The sequence below is a fragment of the Leptidea sinapis genome, chromosome Z, assembly GCF_905404315.1.
Source record: "Leptidea sinapis chromosome Z, ilLepSina1.1, whole genome shotgun sequence".
In the NCBI taxonomy this organism is placed as follows: Eukaryota; Metazoa; Arthropoda; class Insecta; order Lepidoptera; family Pieridae; genus Leptidea; species Leptidea sinapis.
Window position 1 is genome coordinate 2713597 of NC_066312.1, and position 27512 is coordinate 2741108.

Sequence of the window (27512 nt, forward strand, 5' to 3'; positions counted from 1 at the left end):
ATTGATGTATTAAAATGGTCAGATGTCCAGGCATACGGAATTTACGCGGGCGTAGTTGCATACATACATAACGATTTCCATGTTAATCAAGTCAGTGCAATATGTTGCCATAATTTTACATCAATATTATTTGCTAGATAACTTGGTTACAACTTAGATTTTATTACCTTGAAAGTTCCAACGATGCGGTTTTCGTCCTCAGAATCATCACCAGTTTTTTTACCTCGGTACAAATCGAACGAATGAAGCCAATCTTTGAATTCTTCATACTCAGGTACAGCTTCTAATTCATGAGGATGGACCTAAATTAAAAATTATTTTATTAAAATTTTTAATTGAACTACAACGTACAAGTAAAGTTACGAATAGGCAACTTGCTACTGATCTATCGAATAAGTACATCATTTTTGTTTCACAATGTTTTAATTGTGTTATCTAGCAGATAAGCATTTAAATTATGATGGACCTAGTAGCAAATATCATAATTATCTGTCTTGTACTGGATAGCCTGACAGAGTAACAACATCAAGTATTTGACAAAATAATGTTAATTTATATAATAGTAGGGCATCCCAAGAGGCTAAATATAGATTTACTCGAGCGTCGTGGGCACCTATGGATTGTGAAGGTTAGATGCTAAAAAAAGGTTATATGATGTATAACCTTTTATGGGTGGTTCATGCATTCTCTCAACCGCTAGGGTTGCAGACACTGGGGCAGAGGGCATGCACAGGGAGCAGAGTGTACAGATTTTGAAAAATGTAAAAATAAAAAACAGTCAAAAAGAAATAATTGAGCTCTTCAGAAATTAATACTAAATGCGCCATACGTATACCACGTGTTCCTGATAAAGGAAAAATATTAATCTACTGGTTTGCCTGGTGGGGGTGGCCACACAAAAGGCATAAAAGACATTTATTTTCTCTAAATTGATTCTGATGATGAGAATTCTTTTTGATGTCATTTCTAACACTACCACCGCTTGAGAAACAAATGGTGCTCTGAGAGCGGAAGCGGCGCAAGAAACATTCCCAGCATTCTTTTTTTGCGCTCTTTTTAATAACATATACAATATTGTACTGTCATTGTTATTGCTATATTATAATAATTATAATCGAGTCCCAGGCTGTCCGATCACTTAGATATTCAGCTGTGGAGTAGTAGGAGCAGAGCAGAGCCATTTTTTAATAAAACATTTAAATTTATCTATAGACTAGCTGACCCGGCAAACGTTGTTTTGCCATATAATTTATTTTTAGTGTTCAACGGTTTTTTCTCCGACGTATTTTACAAATACAACTACAATGAAAAAGTATTTTAGAGGGTTAATATTTAGTATATATATGACACTCATAAAAATTTGAATTTCTATTAGTAACAGAATTTGCAAAATCGGCTTAGCAGATCCAGAGATAAAGCCCGGCAATGATCTTTTGATTCCTCTGGTGTTGTTGTGTAGTTACTGCAATACATTTTTTGTATATATCCTTTGTCCTCCTAAATTATGTAAATTGATTTATTTCACTCAGCATAAACATGCAGATTTTGCGATTTAGAAACGTATGAGCAAGTCACCTAGAGTTGGCCGTAGGCCGAGGAACTCATTAACTTTTTGGGATAAAAAATATTTAAAGTGTTGCCCGGCAATATAGGGTATCAACGTAAACGTAACGTAAGTAGAGGCTTTTAACTGTCCCACGGCAACTCTTTAATTTTCTGGGATGTAAAGTATCTAAGATGTTGACCGGGGATGAAAGGTATCATCATGCAAAATTTTAATTAAATCGGGTCAATAGTTTCAGAGATTAGCCCGTACAAACAGACAAACAGACAGAGAAATAAGAAATTGCAAAAAATTCAGGACCTGTTCTACTTCTCTTCTTACATCCCCCTGACTCGGTTTTGATATTTTTTTTTCTTTATACAGAAATTTGATCTCTACAGATTAATTATAAGAATAGATAATGCCTGAACAGTGGCGTTATAATGAAGTCTCAACTTCATTATAAAAGTGTATACATTTACCCTTAAAGCTATTATGTATCTTATGAAGCCTACTAGAATTAGTTACAAGCAAACCCTTATATCTAGTGTTATAAAAATAAAATCACTATTTATAGCAAAAAGGTGACGTTGTTTGTGAACCTTTATTAAATTTTGCATAAATTTACTGACAATGAACCTTCATAATATTTATTTCTTTAAATTTTTCTTTGAGTGACTGTCTATAACCAAGCTGATATATAGCACGAACAGTTCTCTTTAACATAGCAAACACTAAATCAATGTCAGCAACATGACACCACACTAAAATACCGTACGTCATGATGCTGTGAAAATACCTGAAGTACACTAATCTAAAGGGATAGAAAATAGGAAAATTATTTTGACAGCGCGTCATTGAGAGGAGATTTTAAGTGAACCCTATTGTAGCTCCAATTCAAAAGACTGATTTGGACCTGACCAAAAGCTACGACCAATTTTCCATGACCATGAAATATTCAAGCACATCTGAATATTATCCAGATTCATCTTAATGGCCATTTCATCCTGACCTGACCTCATCTGACAATTATGTGAAGAGATTCTCTTAACTTGAAGTTTTGTGGTGAAACTTTGTGACTTTCCGATTTCCTTATTTTACGCTCAAATTGTCACATTATTGAATAGCACACTTTTTTTACTAATCTCATCGGCTGCCCTAGACGTTATACCCTATGTACAGGGCTCAGTTATTGTGTCAGTACTTAAATATAGCGGTGAAGTGATTGTAAAACGCAATCTGTTGTACTGGTACATGGGAAACATCCCCTTAAAGTAAGCTATTAATTTTTATCTTAAATGTAGATAGAAAATTTTACCAACCTTCACCAATGTAGACGCTGGAATTGCATCTTTAACTGTAACTATTGTATTAAGTTTTATCTTTGGTGAAATTGTTGTTCTTCGCCTAGTCCTATTCGATTGGGAAGTCTGAGCGTCATCTCTTTGAATAGTAGTTTCATCTATAATATTAAACGAAGTGGGCTGTGGTGAGCTGTGTCTCTCCTTTTTATTTTCCTTTTCCTCTTCAATCATTTTCTCCATAGATGCGAAATATTTCGACCACCAATCCTTGCTTGTCTCATCATCATTCATACTCGACTGTGTACTAGATCGCCTTCTTCTTCTGATGTCTCTTTTAGTCTGGCCTGGTAATTTGCGCTTAGGTATAGCCCCAGTTCCATAGTAGGCACTATCTTGAATATCATCTAAAAGCAGTGGACGGCTTTCCTGCTCATTATTACTGCAATAAACAATGTCATCCTGCACGACGCGGTTTGTTTGTAAATCGATATTTTCTAAATTGATTAATGGTTTTTTGCGATTTTCAATTTCACGGTCTCGTTTGGTCTGGGGGGTGTACATATACTTGTGTATAGAGTTGATAGTATGAGTACCAACTAGAGTAACTCTACCAAAGCTTCGGCAATCTAGAACTCTAATAGTTAAAGGTGGTCTATAAAGATCTTGATCAGGTAATTCAACGTCTATATACTTTACAGGGTTAGAAAAGTTGGGATTGCGCTTTGCATTTTGTATGATGGAAGAATATATAATATGGCCGGCACATTCTATATCTACCCTCGGCTTATCAACAGAAAGAAAATGAATACGTTTCAAATTTCTCAAGCCCCAGAACAGCACTTCAATTCGGTACTTTGATAAAGTTGGACGTATACCCACTGGCACAGGTAATATGGGGCCTTTTTTAGGATCAACTTGTGGCTTTCCATTTGGTTCTCTAGCATCTGGAAGCGCTGGCAGGTTTGGTTCGCCTTGTTTAAGTGGTATCTCGATAAGTTCAAACGTTGCTAAGAGTTCTCCCGCGGGTTCATCACCACGATATATGCTAAACCATTCCAGAGAAGGTGGAAAGTCTGGCTTTGCATATTCGTCATTTAGGGAATTAATGTGGGGTCTTGCTAATGCGCGACCAATGAACTCCGACTTGCCAACCTTATCTTGATCAAAAATTTCTATGGATACTACTGGAGGATTGTTTTTTATTTGCTCTATTGTACTGTAAAGAAGAACATCTTCAATAACTAATAATTCATCCCAAGTCGGGCTTAGAGTCTCGTCTATCACTTCTGTTGACGCGGAACAGTCGCTAATGGCAACTCTAGCAAACGGATCTGATAGTCCTGAGGAATCAGATCCAATCAGCGATCTTGCTTGATATATATATGCTCTCATTTGAAATTTCTGAAAAATAATGATTCCAGATTTATTATAAGAAACTGAAGGTTTTTTTTTTTCGTTTCATTCTTTTTAAATAAATGAATGATTGTATAGTTAGAACGTGAGTAGATCCAATACAATACAAGAAATAATTTAATTTTACGACAGTCAACAATGGATGAGCAATATGGCCCACTGTGTAACTGTTTAACTTTTCTTGTATGTGTTTTGTTAAATGTGTTATATATAGTTTACGGCGCCGTCAATCTTGTTTTTATAGCTAAAAAGATACTTGATTGGGATTATAAACGTGAAATGTGAACCTGACATTACATGATCAATAGGCCATTCAATATCAAATATGAGTTAAAATAATACTAGTTTTTGCCCGCGCCTTTGATTACCTCGTATCGTGTTCTTTTTCGAATTCTGGACATTCGCGATAAAATTTCCAATATTTTCTGCGGTATTCCTTGTGTGCAATATTTTATTATGATATAGAGAGAGAGAATGCACGTAAACAGATGAATTATAATGTTGTATATATATAATATTTTCTTAGAATCGAATTTATTCCGATTTAAAAGATTCTTTTCATACAAAAAATGCACAAAAATGTTTTTAATTTAGAGTAAAACTAAAAATTTTATGGTTTAGGCTACGCGGCGACCGTGAGGTGCTGCTTAGAAAAAAAATTTTTTTTCATTTCAATGATATTTGACACATATTTAAGGATATCGACGCGGATACAGCTGCAGGTAAAAATGTTACTTAATATAGACATTGATGATACTTCTTTAGAAAGATCAGTCATTCAATCCCGTTAAAAAATGGTAACTTAAAAAGTATTTTAACAAATAAATTTATACTCACATGTTTTTCACGGTAGTGTATAAGCGATGGGGGATTTACGCGCAGCTTGTCTGCACACATAATGTCATTCCGCATATCATACCCAGCGGGTATACCCTTAAAAAAATGTCTTTTATCTTGCACCACGCCCAGCCAAAGGTATATATCAAGTTTAGCAGGTACTGTCCAACCACTTGGCGTGGTAGCCTTCTTTCCTGGCCACTGAAAATAAAATGAAAAAAATAGAAAATACATCACTAAATATAGTAAAGGATCAATGGACACGGGTGAAAAATAATTAATCTCCAAAAATTCTGAGCGGCACTACAACTGCGCTCGTCACCTTGAGACATAAGTTGTTAAGACTCATTTGTCCAGTAATTTCACTAGCTACGGCGTCCTTCAGACCGAGACACAGTAATGCTTATACATATTACTGCTTCACGACAGAAATAGGCGCCGTTGTGGTACCCATAATCTATCCGGCATCCTGTGCAAAGGAGCCTCCCACTGGTAAACTTACGGTTTTACTTTACGGTTACGGAAACTCTTATATTGTAGAATCAGGTGCGAGTGATCTGCCAGCTAAGTCTTTCCACTACCTCTAAAAGATGGATTTATTTACCTCGAGGGTTCCTATACTATGTTTTGTACCTAAATTGGTCTAGTCTATGTCTACACGTCTAGGAAAAGTGCATTATATATGTGGCGTACCTTTAGAAATAAAGTTTGCATTTTGCCACAGAGTTTTCCGATCTCGTCTGATCGATCGGAATAAATCAAATCCCGGGCAGTTAGACGTTGATATGCAACCCGTTTCCCATTGCTTATCATCCAGATAAATATATCAGGCATTGCGTGCTGTGGCTAAAGGAAACAATATTAAGAATGTGAAATTATTGTGAAATTTTATTGTTAATAATTAGTTCATGATAATATTATATACTCACATCCTCGCACAAGGCTTTCATTCGATCCAAATACGAAACTGCTGTTTTTATGCGATCTTTCACTGAACTTTTGGTTATAACAGCCTTAAGCGTTCGAGTTTGAGTTGCCAGTAGTTCCTGAAATTTAAATTTACAAATATGTATTTTAATTGTATATATTAAAATGTCATGTATTTCTTTACCGTTAAGTTAAAACAAAAATTTATTTCGTTTACTTTCGCGAAACATATTTTTAATATTGAATTAGAATTCGAAGATCGTTCTTTGACTGCTGAATACAATTTAAACATGAAATACTTACAATTTCATGTAAGCAATGCTTGAGCCTTTCGCGGTCAAGTCTGGTCTTCCCGGTGGGTGGAGCATTCTTCATGAATTCAACATATCTCTTGCAATGTTGCGATACGACTTCCATAACAGATTTTAGAGCTGCCAGTGAGGTGTTGTCGAGACTTCCATTTTGTTTTAATGTTTGGTCAGCATCATTAATGCCTTCCTCCTATAAAAAATATAGTAAATGAATGATTGTAATGAAGAAATTTGAAACGTATTTTAGAATTTATTATTTAAATAGATAGGAATAGGCGCCGCTTGGTACACAAAAAACTCGATATTTGGGTGCCACATCAGCTGACTGAAAGATACCTTTATGAATCGTTTAACCATTTGCAATTATTTTTTGTGTTGTAATGAAACTGAACCATTTTTTAAGCGATTGATAAATGGTGATGAAAAGTGGATCACGTAAGACAAAGGAGTCGGTCACTCATGGTCAAGAGTATGGCATAGCCCAGGTTGAATCGCAATAAGGTGATCGTTTGAATATAGTGGGTGATATCATATATCATATCAATATAATCACGATAGTAAAACACAACCACACATATCTTTAGCCACTCGGCAAAACTTAAGTGTGTTTTTCTGATAGGTGTTAACGTCTGTCATATAGCGGCGACCTGAAAACCTCAGATTTCTTCAAAATTCTTTAGACAATGTCAGGTTAATAGGAAATAATCAGGAGGAGACTGCAAAAACTACTTGTCCCGTTTTTTTTCAAAAACTACTTGTCTGTTGATCGCAGTCTCAAAATTTCAACGGGTTCATGTTACTACTTACAAAGCCGGCAAAAAAATAGAAAAAAATTGCACATGCTGTAAATAATTGTAAATAACTTATAAAATTCGAAAAAACATTTGTCCAGATCTATCTATATATGATAAGTTAGCAGTTGAGGCATGAAAAATAAATAATCAAATTTGCGAACTCATTTTTTAATTATTAGTTAGGATACATACCAAAATTTCACTTATGTAATAAAGCATGTTAGAGTTGTATAATCGACGTCTATGGTCCGGCCAAATACTGCGGACATGCAAACAAGGCTTGGTTTCCCAGTAGGGCATGTAATAATAATGTTTATCGCTTGTGGATGGCTTAGTTTCTGGTGTTATACTTTTCCAATATCCTGTATCAGCATATAGATCATCTGAAATATCAAGTTCATTAGTAGTCTGTCTAAAATGCAATTTAAAAACAATTTTAGTTTTCTAAAATCACATAAACTGTAACTGATTTTAGAAAACTTAGTAAACGAATACTTTATATAATACGTAAAGAAATTGATTTCAGAACAGTGTCAATTCTTAACCAAGTGACGCAAGTATTCAATCATTTCATTATCAGAAATTTGGGTGCAAATTACTAAGACTCCGCTAACCATCTGTCCGTCCGTGTTATTGTCATCGGGTGTAGTTATTATGCTGCTTTTACAAGTGCAAAAATTATTAATTAAACTATGATTTCAAATCACTCATTGAACGAGAAAATCTATCACCCATCTATCAGGCCTGAGAAAAACGGACGCAAGAAACTCAGCAGGCTTTTAATTTTTTTTAATTAAATTTAAGGTATGTGATCATTAAGAAAGTCATTATTGTATAGTTTACCTTTGTATACCTTTGCCACATAAATGTTTTTAACAGTAATTTTTAATATGGTTTGTTTTATTAATGAGACATTTGTTTTATGATTTTTTTTAGATCTTGTAAAACCATATGAAACTATATACACCTACATAGTGTATCATGTGTGCATCATCCAAGAAATGACTATCTTCACTTTACCAAACAGTAGGAATAGCAAGTATACGTTTGTTCATTGTGTCAACATTTTTTTTTATTGAAAATGAGAACGTACGGGTCACCTGATGTTAAGTGATCACCTATGCCCACATTCTCTTCATGACATATCATTATACACTTCTCAGATTCAGATAATTTTTATAATTTTTTTTCTAATACACTCTTAAGTCGTTATATAAGGCATATATATGGGGTTTTGCATATACTAAAAACAATGTTCAAGCTCTGCATAGGTTATTTTAATGGGCTTTTCAAAAGAAAGGCTCAAAATATCCTTATGTTTTTTTTTTCAATTTAAATAATTTACTTTATTTAATAAGACGTATTAGATAACTGCCACGTGTAGCCTTTACTATGCTAAACGCACTTTTCAATTAATTCACATTTTTTTAAGTCATTGCTCTGTTAAACATACAACATAAATATCTTCATGATTTATTACTATTTATTTATTTATTAGGTTTATTTACAATCACTTACAATAATACACACAAATATAAAAAGTAGAACTAAAAACTAGGAGCTAAATGTAGTGATTACTTACAAATAAACACAGCATGCACAGAAGTAATTAATTTTAGGTATTATATAGAATAAAATACGAATTCAAAATTTTTTTTTAATTAATAAATGAGTTATAGACAGTTACATCAATTTTCCAATTATAACATTATTAAAGATTACGAATGATGCTGCAAATGGTCTTGCGGAATCTGGCTAAGGAATCAGCAAATATGTCAATATCAGCTACGCTATAATAATTTAAAATTTTACATAAAGTCGAGGGACTGGGGAATTGGTACCTAGGATCGTTCGACGAAGTGGACGACAAAGTGGAGTAATAGGCTTACGTGGAATTCTTACTGTTACTCTTAGACTAAATTTATTTAGCAATTCGGGGCAGTCGATAAAGCCGATCAATAGTTTATGAGTAAACAGAAGATCCAGAAGTTCTCTACGTTCATCCAAATTGGTCATTTTAAAGATGGCCAGCCTTTCTTTGTAAGAAGAGATTTTCTTGGCTTTACCGGCCCTAAATGCCACATGCCACAGAAATTGCTTCTGAATACGTCCAGTCTTAGGATATGTGTAGCATAGTGGGGACGCCAGACAACTGAACCATACTCCAAGATACTCCTAACCAGACTGAAATAAAGGAGCTATATTATTTTTAAGCTTTTAAAAATTTTTGTGTTACGAATACAAACCCGAGCATATTAGAAGCGCGTTTTACTATGTTTTCTGAATGGGGAAGAAAAGTCATTATTTTTATCGAAAGTCACACCAAGATCCTTAATAACTTCCAAAGTCTCTAAAGAATGTTCTATTATATGGTATTTGTATTCCTCCTCCACTTCAATTTCTTTAACTTACAATCCCAACAAGTGTGGTGCATCAAAATCAAAACGTTTATTGAACTCATAACATTGATTAACAATGGCTTAGGTTCAGTCATACACTTAAATTCATAACAATAATAAGTAATATATAACAATAATAATAAATAAGTAATAATAACATCAGGTTTGCAATATTACAATTTTTGTTTTCACTAGAACTTGTAGTAGTAAAAGTAATAAGTAAAAAAGATCAGGTTTGCAATTTTACAATTATTGTTTTCACTAGCACTTGTAGTTGTAAAAGTAATAAGTAATAATAACACCAGGCTTGCAATTTCACAATTATTGTTTTCACTAGAAATTGTAGTTGTAAAAGTAATAAGTAATGATAACACCAGGCTTGCAATTTCACAATTATTGTTTTCACTAGAAATTGTAGTTGTAAAAGTAATAAGTAATGATAACATCAGGTTTGCAATTTTACAATTATTGTTTTCACTAGAAATTGTAGTTGTAAAAGTAATAAGTAATGATAACATCAGGTTTGCAATTTTACAATTATTGTTTTCACTAGAACTTGTAGTTGTAAAAGTAATAAGTAATGATAACATCAGGTTTGCAATTTCACAATTATTGTTTTCACTAGCACTTGTAGTTGTAAAAGTAATAAGTAATGATAACATCAGGTTTGCAATTTTACAATTATTGTTTTCACTAGAACTTGTAGTTGTAAAAGTAATAAGTAATGATAGCATAAGGTTTGCAATTTGACAATTATTGTTTTCACTAGAACTTGTAGTAGTACAATATGTATTTACACTAGTAGAGGAATACCCTATTGTATTATTGGATTACTTACCACAAATGATATAAAATTAAGATGGTCAACTCTTCATACCGTCTTGCCTCGTCGGATAGCATAAGCGTAATACGGCTAAAGTAGGAAGACGGGCGACGTATGGTACAAGCGTAGACCCGTAAGCCTGCTTTAACCGTATGGGCTCACATCTTCCACCAAAGATTAGGCTGACGCTGACAGAATCTGTTCTCTTCACTTTTCTAACTTCAAGTACTTTATATTAATGATGCGTAAGCCAAAACGTATTTGTAGTTCACATATACTTTTGTAGACAATAATAAATAAAAAAACAGATTGAATAGTATATACAAATAATAAAAACGCTAACAATATTGAACGAAGCTTCTTAAATTTTTCAGAATTTTCTAAATCATCGCCGTTTTGCAGATGATTTAGTAATTGTTACCGAAAATACGACACACAATAACCATTTTGAATGAATTAACGAAAGAGATCAAGGATTAATGTTGTTCTATAAATTAACATCAACAAAATCAGACTAATCACAAACTTTGATGGAAGCGATTCTATCACAATTGATGATCAACAGTGTTTATTCGAGTCAATCGGTTTTATTTCAATTAATAGCCATACTGTAAAATAAATACACAGACGTATCGCCAAATGATGAATGTTGGAGTTTACGAGAAATAATGAATAACAAATAAATGAATATTACCTGGTATAAACAAAAAGCTCTTCGAAATAGCAAACTATGTTTGGCGGTTGGATTTCGTTGTTACAATTGAACACTTAGGAAATGTAAAAAAAATAGCTAGCTATAAGTTTAAATAAAACAGAAAGGATTTTCGCATTTAACTATGCGAAGAAAAATGAGAAGAAACCAATCTAAAAAAAACTTACTAGTAGTACGAGTGAATAAACAAAACGTCGTAGGGTCATGTATTTCGAATTCGGAACATTTACGCCAGAGGAAAAGATGGTCAGACAAATTCAATATCGGAAGAAGTAAGTTCAAGGAGGCGACTTCTACGGATTGGATTGGTTAGTTACTTATGTTCATTCATATTTATGTGTGCATATCTTTAAACGAGCAATTCTTGTATATATTTAGTATATAGGGGATTTTGGAGGCGAAAAATCGATCTAACTAGGTTTCAATTTAAAAAAAATTTAGTTTACACAACAGAAACAGCTACAATAACATTACATAGGTAAGGAATACAAAGGTAAATTTCACCACTATATACAAGACTGTAATAGCTCAGATTAAATAATAATAATTAATTTATAGACACTGAGTGATCCGGAAAGCAAAAGCCATCGAATCCAAATGTCCTATTAGTATTTTTTTTGTTCAAGATTGCGATAAGATCAATTTACGTTCAAATTTAGTTTTTTGTAAAGGTGAAAATTATTATAATAGTTACATATAAACAATTATATGTATATCTAATGCTAAAAACTTCAAATATGTACATGAGTAATAGAATATGTAGCCTTGTGTTGATTTTATTCAAAAAACATTCTTACCCAAGCACTCCAAGTCTTGAGGACACCTCATCGACGTGTAAGGTCCATCTAAAGAGTTGCCAGCGTTGCCAATACTCAGCTCAAAACTTATGGACTTATCAGAGAAGCTTTTATCAATCATGTTGACGTCAAATATACTCGCAAACAAGAAAAACTCCTCATGCTTCTCGAATGAGAGCTCGTTGATGGGTTGCACTTGTTCAACTTCAACTACCGATAAAGGCATGTCAAAACTATCAATTATTTCTGTGCGTATCGAGATCAACATCCTAGAACATAAGGGTGTTATTTTAATGGTATTATAAATATTGGTATTTTTGTTAGTAGAAAAATATAATCTGTAAGCAGAAATAGCTCAGCAACTCATAGCCAGCAAACATTTCAAAATCAATCAGAAATTTATGTCATTCAGGATGTCTGTAATTATTTTTGTACAGCATATTAATTACATTAGTTGCAGTGAGCTGCTACTGTTTAATAAAATTTTGGTAAGCTCTCAGAGGTTAAGCAGGTAAGTTAACGCTGCCGCGGCCCGCTACGCTCGGCTCGAGCGTTGTTTTGACTTTTCTAACATAACCTAACCTAACCAATTTTTATAAAAAAAAATTGAAATCTTGCTGATCAAGTTGTTATTTTGCGGACTGAATGTTTATTATGCAAACTCATGTTATTGTCTATTTATGATTTAATTTTTGACCACTATCAAAAATATTTGCGGAACATGGATTGCTTAATCTTTATATCTTTATATGCTGACCAAATTATTTCAATGCTGTTTTTTTGTGGCTCACCTAATTTTATAATTGCAAAACATTTTATTGTTTCTCAAAACATAATGTGCATTATGAAGTCACTTTCCGTAAAGAACAAAGCTAATTAACATATTATTTCCCCTGACGTGTTTTATTCATATGATTGTTATGTGCGGTGGCAAAAGTACGACCTGACTTACTCGGCTTATTTAAGTCCTAGGAAAAAGAAATAGGATGAACAATTTTCTGTCCTATTGAGGTGTGACACAGTTTTAATTGAGCTTTTTTTATTTTAATTTTAGACATACTCCAAAAATTTAAATAAATATTTTTTTATAGAATTTGAGACATACTACAATAATTGATACTATTGTATAAAAGTAGGTAAGTATAATAACAGTATTTGTAAAACAACTTTTTTAAGTTTTAGCTCTTCGATGCAATAATAACGAAGTATTTTTGACAATGCTTTTTTTAATCAATTACCTTGCTCGATATGAAACTCCTTCCCCCATTCCTTTGTTGAGGTTGGCAGATTGGTCCAGTAAAGCACAATTTCGGGTAGAACCATACATATAGATGTATGCAGGGCCGAATGTTGGTAAAAAACCTGTTACGTGTATAATTTACTACTGGATTATTAATGTTATACAATAATAATAATAATAATAAAATTATTAATTAAATTGACACACTTTTTCCCAAATTATCTTGCCCCAAACTATGCACAGCCTGTACTATGGGAACAAGACAACGATATATTTAGTACGATATACATACTTAAACATGCATAAATACATATAAACATCCATGACCCGGAAACAAACATCCATATTCATCATATAAATATTTGCAACTACCAGGATACGAACCCGGGATGTCTAGCTCATTAGGCAGGGTCACTGGGCTATATGCGTCATAATAAATAAATTCTCATTTTTATATACAGATATATAAATAGATCGATTTAATGTAACATTTCAAAACAACTTTTAACGGCCCTCTCAATAGTGCCTTGTCGGGCAATGTAATATATAACGTGGTGCGAGAAGATTCCACATTGAGGACTTCTATGTTCAAAATATTTTAAAGAATTAAATTTTCAACTTGATAAATAAATAAAAACAGGGTTAACTAACACTAATATCACAAAGGCAGAAAATTAAAAATTGATAACCTTACATCCAATTATCTACCTATGAACTATAGACAGAGTCTTGGTCGCAATCAATAGTGACCAAGTAGCTGATAATATCTGCTTTTTCAATTGGTTAACTTATTCTGTGTGAATTACAAGGTCAAATCTAGAGCGAGTCGTGTATTAAGAGATCGTTTGTAAACAAAATTTTATGAACGATGCGGGACTCGAACCCACGACCTCTCGCGTTCCGCGCGAGTGCACTCCCAACTGAGCTAACCGTTGGAGTGACGTATCGTAATAAAATCTTGTATGCTTTGTTCAACTCTCAGTTCTCTTTACTACGATCTACTTTACAGTTGATAACCTGCTCAACCCCAATATTTGCATATTAGAAATTGGGTTAATACTTTAAAAACATAACAATTTGTTAATACTAATAAAAATAATACGTACGCTCTGTACGTAACTCATGTGTTTATGTTCCTTCCAGTCTAAACTTAGTATACTAAATTCATACCTTTCTCGCCATCGTTAGATATATTTGTTAGGTCAATAAAGTGTGTAGCAATAACGCTCGGGTGTAGTGGTGCGTTGTCTCTCAACTGAATCATGATCCGCTGACAAAGGGGCGGAAACATTTCGGTAAATATGATTTCCTCATTCCACGCAGGGCTGCAGCAATTCTTTTGCACTGACGTCCTTCCCTAAAAGCGAAATATTACGATAATTTGATTAATAGTCCCTTCTTCACTAATGAATTATTGTATCAAAATAATGTATGGAGCAGAGTGTTTTAAATTATAAAGTTTATGCCCTTGAAGTCAAAAGGTATACGTAATGTGAGTTTTACGATTTTTAATGAAGGTAACTATAACTCACCGTCATCCCAGCGAAGCATACTTGCACATAAGGATCTATAATGTCATTACTTTCACCAGTTATTGCACTTTTTATGTTAGCCAAAATTGAAGTGTCCATTTTTGGAAGACCATCCGCTTTATGTATTGTCACAATGAATCTGGCACGTTGTCGATCTATTGGTACACCATCCGGAAGCAGTATATTTCTGTTGAAAAATAAAATTGCCTCAACATCTCTTTAGCGTTTTGAAAGACGATTGATAGCTATTTTAATTGAAAAAAACATGAACTTAAACATAGAATAGGCTCACGCTAGTTATAAATATAGTAATATTTATTCTAAATACAATATTAAGAAGCAATTAAAACACTACCTTTGCAAAATGTTGCAATCTACCGCCGTGAAAACTGACAAAGAAATTCTTAGGTGAATGACAGATATCGTGCCTGTCTAACGGGCCGTTTTCAATAACCTATCTATCCTTAATTTAACTTACTAGAGGTACAGAGATCTATCCTTTTACGCTTACTTACAACACAATAACCTATCTACATAGAGCATTAGACTATAACTATATTGGACATAACTATGAATAGATAAGATCTTGTCATTAAACGGTGATAGCAATGTATCCGTAACTAGAGACACGTTATTGAAAACGGCCGTAAATGAACAATGTAGCTAGGTCCAGATGATAATATGGACTAACAGTAGGTGACCACTATTATTGTATTTATTATCACTTATACTAATATTATAAAGAGGAACAATTTGATTGTTGTTTTACATTGAATAGGCTCCGAAACTACTGAACCGATTTGAAAAATTCTATCCCTGTTGGGAAGCTACACTATCTCCGGGTGACTTATTATATATTCAAAAAAGTTAGGGATCCTTATTAAAACTCAAATAATGTAACTCAAGCTGGAAAAAATTACCTAAAAAAGAGAAATTAGAATAAAATAATGTACTACGACTTTGTAGATCACATAATTATTTCCAAAAAGGTTTCGCGACAGCATATTTTAAAATTTTAAGACTGCTTTTATTTTAAAAATTTAATTGAAATATTACTACTACGTGCTCAGTCCTGTATATACGCGGACGAACTAGCTGGGTATCAGCTAGTCTCTTTATATATATATAAATCTTTTCTTTTAAATTTAATGATGTAAAAATTTAAAATTATAATATATATGCATATAATTAATATAAAATGAGATGTCCGTAGCGTAGGTCCAAGCCAATTCCGCTGGTGGTTACAGTGACTGTTTGAGGAACCTACCCACAATACGTGCTGGTCACAAAATAGCTACCTTCTGCACCTGATCCTTAACTCCGCTATTAGCGAGAGCCTTTTCAGATGTTGGTCGAGATTCTTTGCTTTAAGCCCGTTTAAGTTTAAATTTTATTGAATCAACATCCCACGTGTCAGTCAACTCGTGTGTACTTTGACAATTTATATCTTTCAGCTTTCTCGAGGTTATCATCACTCGGGCCGATGACATCAGCGACAAATTTCTGTAGCTTCAACCGATGTATCATGTCCTAATCAGGCTTATTGGCAACAGTGTCTTTATCAAAAATAAGGATAAAAGATAATCATGGCGACTATTCAAATTTAAAATGAAATTACTATTATCATTTGAAAAGTTTGTTATTTTTAAGTGATAATCCGCACTTCTGGGATTAAATATACAAATTTAACTTATATCAAAATATATGAACGATGAGGGACTTGAACTCTTGAGTTTCGTCCAAGTGCTCTTGAACTAAACCAACCGTTCAAGTGACGCATCTATCGTAAATCTTGGTATGTCTGTTCAACTCTTAGGTTTTGGCTCCACACGATATCATTCCGATAAGATCGCTACGCCCATTGTCCTAAGCTTAGTTACTTACTTAATAAATCGCATATTACAGGGAATTTGCATCATATGAATAAAACGAAATATATAACCCCAGAGAAAATTCTCTTCTACTTCATCATTTCTCACTTACACCTTATTCCATTCCCATCTACATTTACAAATGTGGCAATACTTTCTGTAAATGTAAAATATCAGTACAAAAATAATGACACAAAGTTTAAGGTCCATCCACGAGCGGAATTCTAAGCTATAGTTTGCATTCTTTTTTTTGTTAACTGTACTTCTGTAATTGAAAGTTCAATCCGCCACTTTAGTTTATCTTTTAGTTAAGCCCAAAGCTCTTATTACTTCACTGTGCCATTCATTTTGCATCATGAATACTTATACTGAAGAGAATACTTAAGACTTAAAATTTATTTAAATAATGTATAATATAATAAATTTGTACTGACGCTTCAATATCGTCTTCATCTCTTTCGCTTTTCGGTGGGATTTTCAGTTGATCGCCCTTACTAATGACACTAATGTCACATTTTAGGTAACCCTTAGGACCAGCTGTCATATCCTCAGGATCCGTGAGGAGAGCCCACTTGTGATAGAACTGTCGGTCTGGGAACAAACAGTTAATATTATTGTACAATAATAAATTATTATATAAATTTAAATAATCCAATCAATTAATTTTTAAACATTAACCAAAGAAAATACAAGTAAATAAAAATGTACGGATAAAGCATTAATGTAGCTTTTATTGGTGGTATGAATATTTAATATACATTCTGCCAAAGAACTACCGCAAAATACAAATAGTATAAAGGACGTAAAATGCTGTATGCAAATTTTGGGCTGTGATTTAAATCAAATCAAATTCAATTAAGAAATAAGGTAAAGTGTGAGGACTTACTAAATAAGTGGAGTGCATAATTATAGTTTTTATTGAACAGAAGAACAAATAATGATTGTGGTAAGATGTGTTTTATAATTTTTTTTTCATGTTTATCTTGGCTGGTTCATAAAAATAGTTTTATTTTACGTAATCGGGTGCAAAAGATCAGGTATCTCCTGCGAGAACGGCCTCGGCCTAGCTCCGGTAGAGAAAAACATATAATAAAATGTTATTGACGAAGCAGTGACCCAAGTTTAGATGACGAAGTCCAGTGGTATGTAACGAGGGACCTCACCTTCACTGACGAAGGTATGCTGGTATCCTATTCTTAGTACAACCCAGTTAGGTTGTGTAGCGTGTTTGTATTTGTGTTGGTGCCGCGTTCGCGAAGTGTCTGGGTCGTCTAGTAAGTCTAAGTTCGAAGCAGATATCTACATTGTAATGTCAGAGGTACTAGAGGTATTTATTCGGGATATGATCTTTTAGAGTGCCCATGTGATATTTAAAACACCGCACAAGCAAGTACAATAAGAATAATATGTGTCTTAAAAAAATTTTTTGAATTTATTTTCATAATATTGTTTGCATGAAATGTTCTTCTTTTTTCTTTCTAAAATGAATATTCTGACCACTGGATTATTTATTATTATCCAAGTTTTATGCAAAGCTCACTAACTCTGGTGCGCTTGAGGCATGTTTTGAGTTATTTTATGATTCCCTTTGCAGCAATCTCTGCATTTGAAAGATACACAATTCCTTTGTTTACAAAAGGGCTGGCTCGTTATCTATTTACATTTTCTGAATCACTTCTTGTTAGAGATTTAAATTTTATACAGAAGTGTGCTTTCATCTTTATTTATGAAAAACTATTCATAATTATTGCCTATACTGAATGTTATTTGGTCAGAAAGAGTTTCAAATTATTACTTGTTTGAATGCTTTTCATTCGCGTCTATTAAGTGAACTGAACAAATTAACAATATATGATGGTGAAGGTTACTTCTTATCTTGTTATCCGGAATTTAGATGAAAATTTTTGAAGACGCACTTTCAATAATTATAATACAAATAATAATAATAATATTGACACACTTTTCACACATATTATCTTGCCCCAAGTTAAGCATTATAGCCTGTGTTATGGGTTACAAGACAATGATGTATTTAATACAATATACTTACTTAAACATACATAAATACATATAAACATATATATAAACATACATAAATACATTTAAACATCCATGACTCGGAAACAAACATCAAACAAATGGTCACGTTAAATTTGAAGTCGGTTTATAGAATGATTGTTTTGTACTGCAACTTTGTAACAAGTTTAATTTATTACATTCTCGTGTATCATCGTATATTATGGGTGATTTCAACAATTAAGTATTTACCAGTGGGAGGCTCCTTTGCACAGGATGCCGGCTAGATTATGTGTACCACAACGGCGCCTATTCCTACCGTGAAGCAGTAATGTGTAAACATTATCGTGTTTCGGTCTGAAGGGCGCCGTAGCTAGTGAAATTACTGGGCAAATGAGACTTAACATCTCATGTCTCAAGGCGACGAGCGCAATTGTAGTGCCGCTCAGAATGTTTGGGCTTTTTAAGTATACTGAGCGGCACTGCATTGTAATGAGCAGGGCGTATGAACTACCATCAGCTGAACGTCCAGCTCGTCTTGTCCCTTACTTTCATAAAAAATGAAAACTAAATTTAATTCTAATTTTGATTTGTTATTTAAAAGGTGGGTCGAAGCCATAACAAACCTGTTTGATTCCATACTGTTGCGACGTCCAGCTTAAAATTTCCCAAAAGTTTGTTGGCTCGCAAGAAATGCCGAGCATGAAACACCTACAATAAGATAAAATTGAATTGAAAAATGAAAATGAAAAATATATATTTCTGTAACAAAAATGGTACAAACACTATTATAGTGGATGTGACCTTCTATTAAGTGAGAAACACCTGTGCCAGAAGGCCACGCTCTTCCATATCAATTAAAATTAACAGTACCAAAAACTATAGATCACAAATTAAGTCTAAAAATATAATTTAACAAAAGAAAAATATTATACAAACAGGATGTCTGAGTGTGTGTGTGTGTGTGTGTGTGTATGAGCATGTGTGCGTGTGTGTGGTATGTGTCATTGATAAATGAATATGATATTATTTTTGTAAAATTAATTGTCGTTAAATATCTACACTATATATTTAATCATTTGTGCATCACGGTAAAACTACTGGATAACGATTTCAAGTCTTAATAAACATAACACTTCTATGTTTAATTTCTTTGACTAGATTGACTAGATAAGGGCGAACCCATATTAAAAAAATATCGCCATATTATCTTCATTTAATATAAAGTTAATTTATTCAAGTTTTAAGAAACAACTATTTTTATAAGCACTTCGTGCTCAGTCATGTGTGTTCGCGGACGAAGTTGCAGGTATCAGCTAGTTAAATAATAATAATACGACTTTATTTTCTCTACACAATGGTACATTAAAATGCAAGAATCACTCATACTGAAATAAGCCAGAGCCTAGTGTATCTCGACAATGTTTCCCCGAATCGGAGGTTACATCTCTGTGACTTTCAAATTCAATTGTAAGGATTTTCAAATACAGATTAGTAATGTAATAAAAACAAAAATGTATTTCGCACAAATTGAATATAAAGTCTTAAAGATATGTATATTGATTATTTATTTGTATACATACACACACACACGCACACTTAAATCTTTTTATATGTGTGTTTATGTTAGCTGACTGAGTGACTACATCTTAAAGATTAAAACTATCATATGAACATGTTTAAGTGAATAGTCATTCAAAACTATATTCCCATTTTTGTTTTAAAAATTAATTGTTGAGAATACCTGTCGGTTTCAATCAAACTACCATCACTTTAGAAACAAATGTCGCTCCGAAAGAAAATAAGTATAGCTTTGTCAGTATCTTTTGAACCCTTTTTACAGTAATACCATTAATATTATGTACCTATAGTAATTGCTACGGATTTCAATAGTTCCTAACTGTTATATCGTTAAGGTTGCCTGTAGTAGACCTACCAGTCATATCGCTAAGCGGTCAAGTGAACCCTACTGACAAAATGACGTTTGATGACGCTCTCAACTTGCTTATATGTTCCACTACCGGTTCTTGAAGTAGATTTTCAGGTCACCTCACAAAGTTGAGAGGTAATATCTCATCATAAATATTAAAATAAGTCCAAGCTTGATAGATTTATCTGAACTCGCTTATATGTTCCAATACCGGTCTTTGAAGTAAACTTTAAGGTCACCTCACATAGGTCAGTGGTAAATATTTTATAAAAAAATGGCTCTGTCGTATATCCTATTACTCCACAGATGAATATCTAAGTGATCGGACACCCTGGGACTAGATTGTGATTATTTTATAGCAATAGCAATGAAAGTATAATATTGTCATTTTTTATTAAAAAGAGCGCAAAAAAAGAATGCTGGGAGAGTTTTCTCTGTTTTTTTCTCTGAGAGAGAAGAAGCGGCGCTCTCTTTCTCTTGGGTAGACGTCTCGGTTCTTGAAGTAGACTTTCAGGTCACCTCACAAAGTTGAGAGGTAATATCTCATCATAACTATTAAAACAAGTCCAAGCTTGATAGATTTATCTGAACTCGCTTATATGTTCCACTACCGGTTCTTGAAGTAGACTTTCAGGTCTCCTCACAAAGTTCGGTGGTAATAACTCATTATAACTTCGAAAACGTACCCAAACTTGGGACATATTAATTCTCAGCGCCTTTGTTTGTTCCACTACCAGTAATTGAAGTAGACTATCAATCAATTAACAAAATTAGTCTAGATTGAGTACAGAGGTACATACGCTTTGAAAGAGTTCAGTAATGATAAGGCTGCTTGGCAGTGAAATAGATTGCTCTATATCAATTATATTAGTCTGTTTTTATATGTAATCACAAAAACATTTTTGATCACTGAGTTTCTTGTGGCTTCTTCTCAGCTCAGTCGCGACAGTGAAGCCATAGTAAATTATAAATATAATTTCATTTATTTCTTTGAACTTTTTTATACCCAGTTGTACAATTCAATCCAAGTTGCAGGCAGAAAGGTATACCTAGTACAAGCAATACCCATATAAAATCGGTAAGATTATCTAGTCATAAACAAGAGAAACGAGTACTACATCCACTTAGAAACGAGATTTATTTTATAAACTCCTGTATTACTGAACCACTTTAAATAAAATTTTCGACACTGAGGAGTTTGGTGGAACTTGTGAGATAGAATAGTTTATATTTCAATTAATCGTAATTAATTTTTGTTGTAACTAATTTTTATTTGAATAATGATGTGAATTAAAAAAACGTATCTAATAAAATGAGAAAAGTTTACCCAAACTCTGCGATTTTTAGTTAATAGCCAATTTTTTACTATCTTTTTACAATCTTTCAACTCAACCATGTTGACACCAGCAGACACTTATGTGTTGAGGCCAGTTTTACTTTACACATCTTTCGGTGGTTACGGAGAACTCATTTCTACATTTCTAGAGAGTTTAAAATCTTAGCACGTTCATGCTATCGTTAAGATAGTGGATAGCGATTATTTATTATGAAGAAAACTGAATCTATCTTATATTTTAATATAAAATAGAAGCAAATTTTGTAACACCTTAACGCTTTGGAAGATTAAGATTTATTGTTAATTTAATAACGAAAAAACTAAATATTTCCTTTGAGTTTTTGAAATCTTTAAATTTGGTTATTTATAGTCAAGACAAGTGTTCAATGATATTTAACCAATTGTTACACTTTTTCGATTTATTCTAGTCCTTCTTTATAAGCATTACTTTTGTATAGAAATGCTAAAATCTTATGGAAGCGCTATATAAATCACATATACGCTAAAATGTAGGACTTTTACTTACTCAAATATTCATATACTCGAAAACATCTACATCTACCAATGTAACTAAAATCAAAGTTAGTTGGCTGTATTACCTCGCATCAAAAACTTCAATCGCATGAAGTAAATTGTCTGTTACAGGCCATATCATTATGTCATTAAATCAATTGGCGAAGAAATCAAATGGTGGAAAGAAGTGTTGCGGAATAAATGACAGCGCTCATTTGAATCCAATGATGTGTTGAAATAGGAATGGGAAGACATTGGCGAGAGTGGTTTTAATCCGAACTATTTCTCGTTCCTGAGAATTGTAAGCACTTTTATTTAACAACTAGCGATGCCCGCGCCTTCGCCCGCTTGCTTCTGGACGTGACGATGTAGTTGTGGTTGTAGTAATCAAAGCATATTGGTTTCTAAAACCACCAGGGGCATCTTAAATCAGCATTCAATATTCGTTCGTGTGTGTCGCAGCATAGACGATGATTTAGGAGAAATGCTGTATGTAGATGCTCCTGGTGGAAAGGGAAAGACTTTTCTTGCCAACGTGATTTTAGCAAAGATACGAAGCCAAAGTAAAGTGCACTTGCTATCGATTCAAAGAGAATAAAAGCCACTTTGTTGCTATTCAGATCGACTTAAACAGTACGGAGAGCCTTGATTGTAATATTTCTAGTAACAGTAATTAAGATAAGGTTTTGCGTGATTGCTGCCTTATTTATATGGGATTCCTTAGAGTTTGAATAGGATAGATTCCTTTAGAGTTCTTTTTGATGTAAAGCGGTAGAAGCAGAAGTCAGAACATTACATGATATTAAGCAAATGACCAACATATGGGTGGTGTTACTGTCAGATTCTACCTGTGACGTGGAAAAAGGGCAGATGAAGTAAGTGCTTGTGTAAATATGACATAAATGCGAGCACGAATTGGAGACAACGAAAATGCACAGGAGTTTTCGGATGTGCTACTTCAGATTGGTAACGGTTTGTATCCGCAGGAACAAAGAAAAGTTATTCTGCAAGAAAACTTATGATGCACAGTTAACTCTACGCGAGACCTCATAATATCATCAGTATATGCAAATGCAAGGCAAAAAATAGCCAGTAACGAAACTTCCTAGTTATGCAAAATTTAACTCCACATTAGTCGTAACGTTAGTGGAAGCAATAAACGCTAAAATTTTGAGTCATGTTTCGGGGGATTGATTTTTTTTATGGAAAAGAGGACAAACCCTGATGTTAAGTGATCACCGTCGCCCACATTCTCTGACAATGCCAGAAGAATCACACTTTGAAAAAGTGTATGTCTTCATTAACAGGGTTGTGGAAGACGCAGAATTTTTAGATTCTCTTAATACCCCTGGAATGCCCGCTCACAAGATAAATTTTAATGTCGGGTACCTATAATGCTATTTAGAAATCTGTCACTCAAAACTTTGCAATGTCACCAGGTTAATAGTAATGTTATAGAGGCAGAGGTTTTAATGGGCTGTGAAGCAGGTGGCAGGCAGAGTGTTTTTATACCTCGAGCTCCTTAGATTTCCAATAATTTCCCATTTACTTTCAAACGGGTCCAATCCTATACTATTACTACTATTAACAACGCCCATGGATAAACGCTGAAAATTGTGCTTGTGGATTTAACTGTTAGCTGTTTTTCACACGGGCAGCTTTCTGTGGCTTTGTCCCGGGTGAGCAATCGTAGAAACTTATATGCTTTGATCTCCGACGACATTACATCGAATATCGTGTACAGAGAAGCACCTTTGTTAGTTTCATCCATATTCACACCCGAATCTACATTCACCACAACATCTACATCGATATTCACATCCACAACACCCAAATCTAGTGAATAATATTTTTTCACCCTTTGTTTTACTAAAGGGTTTCATATGTACTTAACAGATCTTTAAGCCCACTGTGCATGTCAAAACGTGTATCATACTCGTACCTCCTCTGTCCTGGCTTATTTAACATCGATTTGAAATAATTTTTCAGTCCATTATGGCTCTACTAAAAGTTATAATAACTTGATGGAGCTTTAAGCCGACTGTAAATGACAAACGGCGGGTACGGTTTTAATACTCAATATATTGTAAAGAGTAGGTAACTAAATATATTACAGCCTGAAACCCCTTTAAGGCCCTTTTTGTCGTTACAAGCTATTACAAGTTATACTAGTAGATATTAATTTACATTTAAAACTTTTAAATGACCTAGAAAATCTAATCGCGTACACCAAAGCTCCTTCAAAGCAAGCTCCGATTTTATGATTTCTCTGTTATAGATTTTAGTCGACGATGATACTTAGCATCAGGTAACTGAAAAGAGCCTTTTTATCTAAGAAATAACAAGGGTATCAGATATTTATCAATATAGCCAAGTACAGAAAACGCACGAGTTGAATTCAGGGTTCAGGAATGCGATATTGCTGTGACTTAATAATTGATTACCATAATTATGAGTGTGTCGATAAATTTATACAATGCTTTAAGTTTACCATTTTAACTTAATTATTAAATCTCAACTTTTTGGTCTGCCTTTCTTCAAAACACATGTCTTAAAAATCTTTCGCCATATTTCGTGCTTGGCAGTTATTCTCAGTCATTGTTAAAATCAAAAAAATAACACGGGTTCGCAACTTTAGTATTAACGTGAAATGACGGTAAGCGACGACTACGTTACAGCACTACACTGTAGACGCGTGTAGCGAGGCGTGCGGTCACCGGGGGGAGATGCCTCCGCTGTTTTCCTCAGTCCCCTACTGCATTCAAATTGTGGACTAGCTATACGTATTTTTTTACTATATAATTTGCAACTAGGTCGATTTCATGCATTCCGATACATACAGCAATTCACTCCATGATATTTTATGAGTTTTGAAAACTGGTCGAAACTTATGGGAAACATTTATTATGGTATGATTAAATTTGTCAATAAGAAACAGTTTAACAAAGTAAATACTGTAACTTCCAGACATGGTTCCTAATATTAGAAAAACAAGAATTATATATTTTTTATGGAGTGGTAGAATTTAAGGTTCGCTATTATATTTTTACACATGAAAATGACAAACTGTTTTGAATTCATGACATTAATATCGTAAGTTTTCCCACTTGTCCACCCTGAATTTTTTATTTTATGAAAAAAAAAAATAGATTACAACCGAGGGTCTGAGAGACTCTCGCCGTGTCGGAGGAGTATGGCAACAATCACTGTGATACGACAACTTTATATATAGATAGGTAAAATTTCTTAAATTCTATGATAATTGGCTATTTAATATAGAAGGCTAGAAAAAAGCTTACCGAAAGTGTAATAATCTTGTCCAAGAGCATAATCGGTGGCATGTTGAAATCGAAGACGAAGTACTGCGGACATAAAGTTAGTGTAAATTTCGTTATACATTATCATATAGGATATAGTTAGTAGAAATCACAATTTACAGTTGCGTGATAATTTTTGAAAGTACCGCGTATATATAACAAATACCCTGTTTAAAAATGAAATTCATAAATTCCATGAAACGCACGTGTATCATGGTGTTTAGTCGTAATGTCAAAACTGTATTTATATAAATGTGATACAACATATGGCTATACTAAGAGCTGTATTTTGCAATATTTACTTGACATAAAAACCTCACATTTGGTATAATATAAGCTCATGTCTTAGAACGATTTTGAATTATTTTTGTTTAGTGGTGGCGGGTTAATGTCAATCAAACACAATCTCGTAAAGTGTTGAAGTAGAGATGTGGTGACATTACGCATTCAGTCGTTGTTAGAAACTTCTTATTTCTAACAACTGTATTTTCATCATCATCATCAGCCGGAAGACGTTCACTGCTTGATAAAGGCGTCCCCCAAAGATCTCAACGACGATCGTCCTGCGTTGCCCTCATCCAACCTATTCCGGCGAACTTGACCAGATTGACGGTGACAGAATTAGTTGGGGTCTGACTGCGTCTTCTGGGACATTATGTTTTTTATTTCCTTATTAACTTACATTTGAAAACAAAAACCTTGTTAACAGTCATTATTTTGGCATCAGATTATCAAACTTGTTCTGTTGCCATTAAAATCAAAAAGTTTATCTAACCTCATTATAATATGGGCAGTTAGTGCTCTCTTTAACGCTGGTGAATTTACGCTGATCTCCAACTTGGATGCAGACGACTGGGTCCATGTTGAGACCAGTAAGCTGACGCGCTTCTATCACTGTGATGCAGATTTGAAAATCAGCCGATTTCAAAGCCACCGGACCTGCTAGTTGAATTGCGGCTCGCCTGTTGAAAATAAAATAAAAGTATTACATTTTTTTACAATATACAAATAGTATACTAATAATATTTTTTTTTGGGTTCTGAAAAGGGGTGCCCTTTTGGATAGATATATATATAATATATTTATTGGTTTTTATAGTAATATTTATATCTATCCCCAAGTGCACCCCTTTTTATGGTCCTTCGAGCTGGATTAGCCATATTAGTAGCATAATTGTTACATATCTGTTAAAAAATATACATTGGTATAACATAACCATACCTAATTATTTTACAAGTATTCGTGCCTCACACTATGATCACCTGTGTCGATATGTATGTGTGTTTTTGTGTGTGTGTGTGTGTGTGTATGTGCGCGTGCGTGTGTAAGTATCTTTAAACCATTCGAATATTATTACATTTTTAGAACTGCGGTTAATCTTATCTATAGAATATAAAGTCTGTAAAACTCTAGAAAAATTTCAAACTACTAATGTGGCTCATTCCACAGCTTGATAGTACGCGGAAGAAAGTTCCTTAAAAACCTGACCTGTAGTCTGATGATAAAATTGTCCTTTTCAATGTCTTATGTACTATGCTTGGATTAGATAAATAAAATGTATTCTGTTTGCCTTACCATGAAAAGTGAAGCTAAAAAATATATGAATATTGTTTGCTTGCTTACCACTCGGATCCGAACAATCGTCCCGTTCAATTTGTAGTAGTTAATAAACCGCCGGCGTTTGAGGCGAGTCAATGCTGCCTTGTGCGGTCACTCAGGCAATATAGTCAACTTACGAAAACGAGTATAAATTTATCCATACTTTCAAACATTCATATGTACTTAATCAAAATTCACCTAAAAATTTTTGGTTCCCAGCTTTTATTCTTTATTTGTTTTGTAGACATTGGATGTGTCAATATAAAATTGTATACATCAACGACTTTGTTCTTGTGAC

The 27512-nt window shown here is 33.6% G+C and overlaps 1 protein-coding gene across 1 annotated transcript in view; it reads right to left on the reverse strand.

Annotated features, from left to right (window-relative positions):
* Window positions 1-27512, reverse strand: part of LOC126978888 (otoferlin-like) — a 107401-nt gene that overhangs the window by 2706 nt on the left and 77183 nt on the right. The window contains exons 6-20 of the mRNA XM_050828003.1: window positions 26391-26577; window positions 25598-25660; window positions 19146-19230; window positions 16938-17094; window positions 14633-14819; window positions 14271-14457; window positions 13099-13222; window positions 11861-12129; window positions 7322-7512; window positions 6328-6525; window positions 6027-6143; window positions 5791-5943; window positions 5098-5298; window positions 2866-4248; window positions 168-302 (exon numbers count right to left, since the gene is read on the reverse strand). Of these exons, the coding sequence (XP_050683960.1) occupies window positions 168-302; window positions 2866-4248; window positions 5098-5298; window positions 5791-5943; window positions 6027-6143; window positions 6328-6525; window positions 7322-7512; window positions 11861-12129; window positions 13099-13222; window positions 14271-14457; window positions 14633-14819; window positions 16938-17094; window positions 19146-19230; window positions 25598-25660; window positions 26391-26577 (3637 nt within the window). The remainder of the gene's footprint in view (window positions 1-167; window positions 303-2865; window positions 4249-5097; window positions 5299-5790; window positions 5944-6026; window positions 6144-6327; window positions 6526-7321; window positions 7513-11860; window positions 12130-13098; window positions 13223-14270; window positions 14458-14632; window positions 14820-16937; window positions 17095-19145; window positions 19231-25597; window positions 25661-26390; window positions 26578-27512) is intronic.